Raw genomic sequence first — 9103 nt, forward strand, 5'->3', positions numbered from 1 at the left:
AAAACGGAACATTCCGATTCCAAGGCAGTTGACAAAATCAGAGCCACCGGTTCTGAAACACAGAATCAACGACCAAAAGATAAGACAAGTATTAAATTATTACCCTTATAAACGAATTTTATTACATTGGAACCACCCCTCAATTAGTCTCGCTTTGAAATGGTCAAACTTGAGAGATTAGCAATTAAAAACATCACATTTAAAGTTATCGCATTCCATAATAATCCGAACATACGAAGGATCCACATAAAAGCAGAAATAGCAAACGGGGTCAAAAAATAATTACGAAAACGATTGTTTCTATTTTGAGTTTTTGTTTTCTGGATTTTAATTTATGGTTTTTTGTTTTTTTTGTAGAATTTGTAAATCCAAAAAATGAAGTTTTTGATTTTTAGTTGATTTTTTCATCAAAATAGTTTTTGTTATCACATATTCACAAATGTGGATTTCTAAAAAAAACGTTGAATTTCGAGATAACATATTGAAGGCAATTCGCATTTCAAAGTTTGTGACAACATTTCTACAAAAGAAAAAAATAACACAAAATGGTAGGTGACTTGGAGATCAAGGAACTCAAAACACGTGATCCTTGCCGAGATCCTCTTTTCTTTCTGCCCTACCTTGCGCCGCAAGTAACCCAAGAACAGAACCCAGCCGGTCAACTCGATACGTGACTCCTTGCTGCAAATTAAACAACATCTATAGTCTCTCCAGTTTCTCGAGCCAGTGGACTTCTCCCGAGGCTTGTTCCTCTTCTTGTCGGAGGGGTACGAGGTGATGGACTGTGACTGTTCGAGCTTGGCGATAACTGCGCTTGCTCAAGAACCTTGAACTGAAGCTCTGAAGGGTAATCTCTCATGCAGCTGATTCGCGGGCCAGCACCTGTCGTCCACCTCGAATGCAGCTGCTGAGCCAACTGGTATGATTTCATTCCTTTGTGTGAATCTATCCTTTTCATTATCTTCTCCTTCGGGACGGGCCTCTCATCTTCTTCTTCATCCTCGTCGAACAGATTTGACTTCGGGAATGCAAACTCTTCCTCCAGTATGAGTGATTCTTCTGCTGTCTCGTACCCGTCCTCTGACGAGGTCTCTTCTTCTTCTTCTTCTTCTTCTTCCTCTTCTTCTTCCTCTTCCTCATCACGGCAGGTTTTGGGGAGGGACTCCGTTTTGAAAATGTCATACACGTCGCCCCTATCGGGGATTTCCAGTCTTGCAAGGCGTGAGTGGAACCTTGAGAAAGTTGATGACTTGGGTTTGTTGGGTTTCCCGAGTTCAGATGGATCGGTGTTCCCTTCTGAGAAGCTTTCATCTGTCTCGGCATCCTTGAACTCGCTCGGCTCCTCTTCTGTCCCTTTGGCTCTCACCATCGTGCATTTGACCTTGGTAATGGCTTCTCCATCGCCTTCATCTGTACTCCTCTGCAGATAAACAAGAGTAACAGTTCAGTAATCACTCAAAACCATAGTCAGACCCTTGAGTGAGCAATGGTAAAGTTTTACCTGTACATTCGTGAGGTCGACATTGTTCTCCCTGAGAAAAGACACAAATGCCTGAAAATTCTCCTCCGTCGGAAGATAATGTCCACTGTGAGGCCAAACAGCCTGAAAGGGTAATCCAGAGAAATCCTCTCAAATCGGGTAAAAAAAACAATACCTCGCCCTTTGCATCAGAACAAACGAGCAAACAAAAGAGAAAGATCATTTTTCCCCACCTTCAAGATACCGTTTTCAACCACTAGTCTTCCGGCAGATAATGTTGCCCCGCCTGCCAGGAAACTCGAGTGCTGAAAATTACCCTTCTTCTTCATTCCAACGTACATTATCTTGGATACACTCAGTACAAAGATCCACTTCGTATCTGGAGGACCTCCTGTTGTGTCAAGAAGTATCCCGCTTTGCTTGTAGACAAAACTCCCATCCTCAACTACTACTTCGTACGCCATTCTTTCCGTCTGCTCACAAGAAAAAAAATTGGGGGGGGGGGGGGAAAAAAACGTCCAAGAAGATTCTTAACACGACATTTCAAGAAAAAGACAGTCCAACAAGTTGTGTTACAAGGAATACATCAAGTACATTAGAAGTGCTTAACAATGGGATTGGTTGGACAAGCAACAGAGAAGATTAGAGGGGTGAGACTCACCGGTCCAAGATATCTGATGCATTGCTGGTAAACCTTCGATCTTGGACATCTTTCGTGGTTGAATTCTTTTCCTTCTCCTATGTCAAGCCTACACATCCACGTTTCGATAGCCAGCTCGTGATTCAGAGGCTTTATGAAAACCATTGTGCCTTTTGGATTCTGCGGAAGAAACTTACCAGTAGAAAAAGGGTTGTTTACTGTCACAGTGCAGCCATGCATGATAATAGAATTGCAGATTATGACCATAACGATGGCGGGGATCAATCTGTTAACGAGAAAATCAGAACATGTATGCCGTTAAAACAAAATACAAATCCAGCAAGAAAATAGAGAGATCGTACGGTCATGTACTTACTGCCTCAAGCCAATGCTGCAAGGCCAGCTTCCTAGCTTTCTCGTCCTTTGATAAGCCTTTACCCACCTGTGTGAAATCGTTCGAAATCAGACAAGATTGGAGCATGACAAAACTATCGTATCACCATCGGATGTGCCTGTTAGGCCTAAGCTTACCTTGGCAGCTCTTGTTCTTGCTCTTGACCAGCGTGAAACTGCAGTCTCTTGCTTCTCGATTTCAAAGAATGATATTGAGCTTCGTTTGAGTTCAGCAAAGTCCAATAGCTTCCACCTGCAAACTCTAGTGATTAGCTAACATATAGATCATCCCTTCTACGTATCATTTGAACAATTATACTGAACATTATTACCATCTTTGCTCGACGACTACAGCACAGTCAGCTAGCCTTCTCCTAGTTCGGAAACTCTTGTAAACCTTCTGCAACTTTAATGCAGCTTGGTCATTTCCATCGCCGGAAGCTGGTGATTCTATACCAAAATCGTCATTGAATGAAGCCAACAATCTTTGCAGCTTATCTCCCGTATATTCTTTCTTAACAGTAGAAAGTCTTTCGAAAAACTTTTTTTCCATATCCCCTGTAGGAGTTATGGATCGTCGTCTTCCTTTGAGGCTAAAAGACCGTCTGTATTGCATCTTTCGGGTGCTATGGTGGGGTTCAGGGCGGGTTGATTCCGAGTCATGACCGTTAAAGCTGATTGATCGGAGAACTGTTTTCATTTCGGCGGAGCCAAGACTCAAGGATCTAACAAGCACTGCCTCAAAACGTCTGTCTAAGTCATCTAAATCTTCGAGGGGGCACGAAAATGACAACCCCATTTTTTTTCCGGATGAGGTGATTATCTGTATGATGACACTTCAATATCTCAGGAAAGCAAGACTGCAGCCAATACCAAGGAAAAGGAAAGGGCCTATGGGGTACAGATGACTGCAAGACCACGAATGCAAAAGCCAGAGATAACGTTAGATATGTATATACACGCTGGGGTTTTGTTTGAAAATGACAAAGAACATCAATGCAGCTTTTCTGTTTTGCCTATAGAACTTAACCATCCAAAACCACTCAAAGACCTGAACCCAGAACCAGATTCAAGCATTTCTATGGCTTCCTTCTTTCCTTGGTAACAAAATTTCAGATATTTAGACATCGACATTGAGACATTATATCAAACACATTATCATATGCAATATCACAATACAAAATCGCAAAACAGAGAAGCAGAACCCGTTCCTCCATTATTTCAAAAAGACGCAATCTTTCACCACCCTGTTTCTAAATTTTCATGCTTTGCCTTCCTCAATAACCAAAGTTTCACGACAAACAGAGCCCTCAAGGGGAAAAGTACCAGCGTTCAGACACAAACCCACGAACCGGAAACGAAAATGAAAAACAAAACAGAGGAGAAGTTCGTAGAAACAGACCTTGATAAGTTTGAGCCAAACAGAAACCCAAGAGAAGAAATGGGGAAGAAGAGGTTCAAAAAGGAAATGGCAATGCCGAAGGAGAGAAAGCGTACGGAACGGGGGAACGGTGTGGGGGGAGCTCTCGGATTAGATGGGAACGTATGAGAGAGCGACAATGGCGGCCATTTTCGCTTTAAAGATGCTCATGAAACCTCAATCCCTCCCTGCCGTTTGTGTTCCTTGGCGGGGAGAAAATGGAGTCCTTCGTTTTTTTTTTTTTTTTTTTTTTTTTTTTTTTTCCTAAACTTAGAGTACTGGCAATCGCTTTCCTTTTCCTTTTCTTTTTTATTTGTCATCTCTTCATGGTTGAAGAGATATTCCACGTGGTCGTTCACTATTGGAAGAACTTTATGTCTTCCTGTGGTCGCGACTACAGAGAATCAAAAAATCCTTGAAAAAAATAAAATGCCGGTTAGATCTGGGCCCCACCCGGTTCGCCGGCCTAAGAAATTAAGATCTCGAGAAGAAGAAAACGGGAGAGAGGAGTGCAGTGGTTTCGCTTTCCTTTTCCTTTTCTTTTTTATTTGTCATCTCTTCATGGTTGAAGAGATATTCCACGTGGTCGTTCACTATTGGAAGAACTTTATGTCTTCCTGTGGTCGCGACTACAGAGAATCAAAAAATCCTTGAAAAAAATAAAATGCCGGTTAGATCTGGGCCCCACCCGGTTCGCCGGCCTAAGAAATTAAGATCTCGAGAAGAAGAAAACGGGAGAGAGGAGTGCAGTGGTTTCCAATGGTAGTTGAATTCAGAATCTCAGCAGAGAAGGGAAGAGTTCTGTTGTATCACCGGAAATGAGACCGAACATTGTTACCGAGGTGAGATCTGATATCCTTTTCGTTCTGTTTCGTGAAGATCTTCCAGAAATTCTTGAGGTCTCTTTACTTAGTTTTGTTGTTGAGAAACTGTGAGTAAACTAGCTGTGGTCAGGAGATGAATTGTTGACACCCCGGACAATTCGTTCGCAGAGTTGACTAGGTTGTGCTGCGATCCGGCAAAACTTCTGATCAACGGGAAATTTTTCGTTGTCGGAGGATTTCTTATGCTTTTTTTTTCTCATTTGCTTGTCCAGAGCCTAATCGAGTTAGGGTTTTAGCTGCCTCCTCATTTCTCAGTTTGATTCCTTAGTTGTCTCGTTTCAGTGATTCATTGAACTGCGTGAATGGTTATGGATTGTTCTGTTGCTGCCCTCCTTAGCAACCTGCTTGTGTAAATATCTGCACTATTAGGAAGGGAACATACTTAGCTTTGTTTACTTTGGGATCTTATAATTAGGGTTTGGTTACTTTGGTTGCGGCTTATACTGATCTGATTTGTGAATTGTTCTGGGTTCTGTCTTCTTTTTTTTCTGCCCAGGCTGGAGTTCCAACTAGAGTTGGGCAGTGGTGGGATTCTATACCGTTCCTTACTTCATCCGTGGTTGTAGTTTGTGGGGTCATTTACGTGGTGTGCCTCTTGGCTGGATATGACTCTTTTTACGAAGTCTGCTTCTTACCCTCGGCAGTTCTATCTCGGTTTCAAGGTATGTTCTCAGAATCTTGGGAATTTTTTTGATAATATTTGGCCCAATGGGGTTTGAACCTTGGGAATTGCATGTAAAGGGAACCATGTAACATTTCCTGATGCCTTTTCTCTTGTTCATTCTTCTTTTTTTGTTGTCTTTTGTCTGCAGTTTATAGGTTTTACACATCTGTTCTTTTTCATGGATCGTTGCTTCATGTTTTGTTCAACATGATGGCATTGGTTCCCATGGGTTCTGATCTGGAGAGGATCATGGGGTCTGTCCGTTTACTTTACCTGACAATCCTGCTGGCAACAACCAATGCCGTATTGCATCTTCTTATTGCATCCCTGGTGGCATATAATCCTTTTCATCCATATGATCAGCTCATGAATGAATGTGCAATAGGGTTTTCGGGGATCTTGTTTTCTATGATTGTCATAGAGACAAGTCTCAGCGGAGTCCACTCGAGGAGGTTAGTTTTCCTGTAGCTACTACTTATATTGCTTGCATCTAGTTTGAGGGTGATAGTGCCAGAAAGCATGGGCCTGCGTTAGAACTTAGAATCATAGGATTATCCTCTTCGAACTAGGTAAATACTGTATACAGTACACCCGTGCAAAATGCATTGTGCACTGATATTTATTAACACAAATATGTAGTTCCATGTTTTGGTTATTTTGCTTAATCTTTTACATTTGTGGTTCATTCAGTATCTCAGATTAAATCTCTTGGTTTCGGAGCTGATGTTTGCTGTTTTCTTTCTTTGTGCAGTGTGTTCGGCCTCTTCAATGTGCCAGCTAAATTGTAAGCCCAGTGTCTTGATCTCTAACATCTCATCATCATGGTTGCAATTCTATTAACAAGTGTGGCGTACAATTGGTATGTATGCAGGTATCCATGGATCTTATTGATAGCATTCCAGCTCCTCATGACAAATGTTTCGCTGCTCGGGCACCTATGTGGCATTTTATCTGGATTTGCATGTATGATTTTTTCCCTGTCCCACTACCTTCTCTCACTTACAACTGCAAGTACTGTGGCTACTAATATATTGACCGCTTCAAATTTCAGATTCCTACGGCATCTTGAACTTCCTGATGCCTGGCTCTTCCTTTTTCTCCGCTGTTGAATCCTCATCATGGCTGGTAAGTACACCAGACACTTAACATCTGAAACATGTGTTCTTTTGCTATTGGGAAGCCATCAGTAAATCTGAAGGCTTGTGTTTACCATCAAGTGGCGGTGTCAACATTTACAGCTATGCTGGTCACTACTGCCAACGATTTAATACCCTTACTATATTGTTCAACGGCAGGCCTGTGTATTAGCTCGTCCCTTGCTTATGCCTTATTGATTTTATCGTCCTGAACCGATCTTGATCCTTTTCCAGTCTAGTTTGGTAAGGCGGCCCAAATTCATACTGTGCACGGGCGGGAATCCTTCCAGCTGCATTCCCACCTATTCTGGGCAAAACACGTCATCTGGGTACAATACAATGTCCTATCCACATCTGAAAATGATTACCTGGAAAGCACCTGGCTGAAATTTTAAGTGAACAGGGGTCTTTTTTCAGGAAATGCCTGGAGATCCTTGACTTCATGGGTTCCACAGAGGGAGACATCAGCTCAGGTACAAGCAAGCAATTTTTGTTGTGCAGTGTCACTTGAGCGGGGGTTTTATTAATTGGAACCATGCTTTTCCTCTTCCTTTCTTTTGCTGGTGATTACTTCGCATTGATTCCGCGATTTTTTTTCTCCGTGCAGTCAATGGAAGACGGCAGATTTCCTGGCAGAGGTAGAACCCTCGGCTCAACTCGTGTTCCCACTGTCCCCGCCAGCAATGTAGACTCTAACCTCCAGGCTCGACTGCTGGAGGATGACAGTCCAGACCGCGTCACGGATGCAGCTGCCACTGTTACAGTCGACCCGCCTTCAGTCGGAAGGTATCGATATCTGAACGTTTCTCTTCAAAGTTTCAAGATTTTGTCAATTTACACAACTCTGGGATCATTCCACAACGTAAACTATGAAGAAACGTTCGATGTTATCGTTATTGGTCTGGTCTCTTTGTTCGTGTCATGTCTAAAAGACATATCTCGATCAGTATCGACTACTGTCTCTCTTTTGTCAAAGCATGGTTTTCACATGGTCTCTCTCTCTCTCTGCAGGCAGGCGCCTCTACCGAACACGGGAGCCCCTCCACAGTCTCAGGTATTTTGTCTCCAAGTCGAGACCTCTAAGCATGTGAAGTAAATCTATAGCTCATTGAGCTGTTGAATGCAGGGACTTGTTACTGCTTCCGAAGAACAAATAAAGAACCTCGTCTCCATGGGCTTCGACAGGGTACGTTTCATTGGTTTATATCTAGTTAAACCGTGAATCTTGTAACTCTTGAAAACCGAAACATGATAATTATCCCGAACAATAATTATCATATTTCTGCGATTGATATCAGACGCAAGTGGAGGTGGCGCTCGCTGCTGCTGACGATGACGCTACCGTAGCTGTGGAGATCCTAATGAGCCAACAGGTAAACGTAAATCTCGGTTCCGATTAGGGTTTTGTCTTAAAAATCCAATTCTGCATGCAATATTATACTCGAGACAATCTTTTGCTTGCAGGGCTAACAAGTCCGAAGAAAACCACCCCCCAACTTGGCTTGTGCTGTATCTGTCTTGTTTTGCTCCATCTGACATTTTCAAAGACCTTCACTACACTTTGTAGTTATCCCATTATATGGGTGGAAAGTGACAAGCAATTGCCGGATTCCGACAAGTTTAGAGCAGTTTAGCAGTTAATACAGCAGATACGGCGAACGAAACTTTACGGAAAAGAACAACTACATTGTAGGTGGGTCATACATATATACACAACAGGAGAAGAAATGGAAAAAAAGGGTAACAGCTTGCTTTATTGATTTCTGCTCGTGTATTTGGCCATCTTACTTAGAACTAGCCGTAGCAGTAGCAGTAGAAGTAGACGACTCTCGAGGCGGCTTCACGATGAGGATGGGACATTTCGCGTGGTGGGCACAGTAGTCGCTCACGCTCCCTAGGAACGCCCTGCCATTCACGAATGTGTCATGTGTGTGTATACATATATATATCGGCAAACAAATAAAAAAAACTATCACTTCTATTTTGTCACCTTTTGATCATTCCGAGTCCGCGGTTTCCGATGACGAGGAGGTCGACGTGCATTTGCTCGACGGCCTGGCAGATCACGTCTTTTGGATCTCCTTCAAGTACCAACGTCTCTGCCTTCACCTACACTCTCAATCAACGTACCCAATCAATATGATGATATATATAGAGAGAGTGTGTATATATATATATACCATTTTCCCTCTGCATATCTGCAAGGCCCTTGTGAACAAGGCCGCCGTTCTTTCTTCTCGTTCTTTCTTCACAGATTCCGGCACGGATGTCGCCGCAAACACCGCTGCAGCTTAGATTTCGACCTCTCCGTTTAGTTGCATCGATCGTCACCCAAAAAACGACAAAGCTTTATATACACACATATATATATACATATAAAGAGAGAGGGGGGTTCACCGGCGCTACCGGCGGGGTAGACGTAGTGGGCGTAGGGAGGGTGAACGTGTAGCAGAGTGAGCAAGCCACCGGCACGACCGGTGTCCGGT

General features: G+C 42.9%; 3 protein-coding genes across 5 annotated transcripts in view; 1 reads left to right on the forward strand and 2 right to left on the reverse strand.

Annotated features, from left to right (window-relative positions):
* Positions 1-461: 461 nt before the first annotated feature.
* On the reverse strand, positions 462-4121 carry LOC104802789 (IQ domain-containing protein IQM6). The gene is made up of 9 exons (XM_010526556.2): positions 3916-4121; positions 2846-3421; positions 2652-2766; positions 2497-2562; positions 2318-2406; positions 2142-2229; positions 1714-1953; positions 1502-1603; positions 462-1420 (listed from the first exon to the last, which is right to left on the reverse strand). Exons 2-9 carry the CDS (start codon positions 3310-3312, stop codon positions 689-691), a joined length of 1899 nt encoding a protein of 632 aa, XP_010524858.1. The 5' UTR covers positions 3313-3421; positions 3916-4121; the 3' UTR covers positions 462-688.
* Positions 4122-4654: 533 nt separating this feature from the next.
* LOC104802817 (rhomboid-like protein 15) lies at positions 4655-8235 on the forward strand. Its single transcript, XM_010526597.2, has 13 exons — positions 4655-4775; positions 5314-5479; positions 5630-5933; positions 6233-6265; positions 6353-6444; positions 6533-6606; positions 6852-6946; positions 7021-7090; positions 7225-7403; positions 7629-7671; positions 7744-7803; positions 7916-7990; positions 8082-8235. The coding sequence occupies exons 1-13, from the start codon at positions 4752-4754 to the stop codon at positions 8085-8087; spliced, it is 1221 nt and encodes a 406-aa protein (XP_010524899.1). The 5' UTR covers positions 4655-4751; the 3' UTR covers positions 8088-8235.
* Positions 8236-8267: 32 nt separating this feature from the next.
* The window catches only part of LOC104802796 (universal stress protein A-like protein), a 1049-nt gene continuing 213 nt past the window's right edge, over positions 8268-9103 (reverse strand). The window contains exons 2-5 of one of the 3 annotated variants that reach the window (XM_010526585.1): positions 9024-9103; positions 8798-8901; positions 8608-8726; positions 8268-8522 (exon numbers count right to left, since the gene is read on the reverse strand). In XM_010526585.1, coding sequence (XP_010524887.1) covers positions 8402-8522; positions 8608-8726; positions 8798-8901; positions 9024-9103 — 424 coding nt within the window. In that variant the 3' untranslated portion in view covers positions 8268-8401. Of the gene's footprint in view, positions 8523-8607; positions 8727-8797; positions 8908-9014 lie in introns of all 3 variants that reach the window. The other 2 variants (XM_010526577.1, XM_010526569.1) reach the window with 2 other exon arrangements.

This window comes from Tarenaya hassleriana, unplaced genomic scaffold, assembly GCF_000463585.1.
Source record: "Tarenaya hassleriana unplaced genomic scaffold, ASM46358v1 Cleome10, whole genome shotgun sequence".
In the NCBI taxonomy this organism is placed as follows: domain Eukaryota; kingdom Viridiplantae; phylum Streptophyta; class Magnoliopsida; order Brassicales; family Cleomaceae; genus Tarenaya; species Tarenaya hassleriana.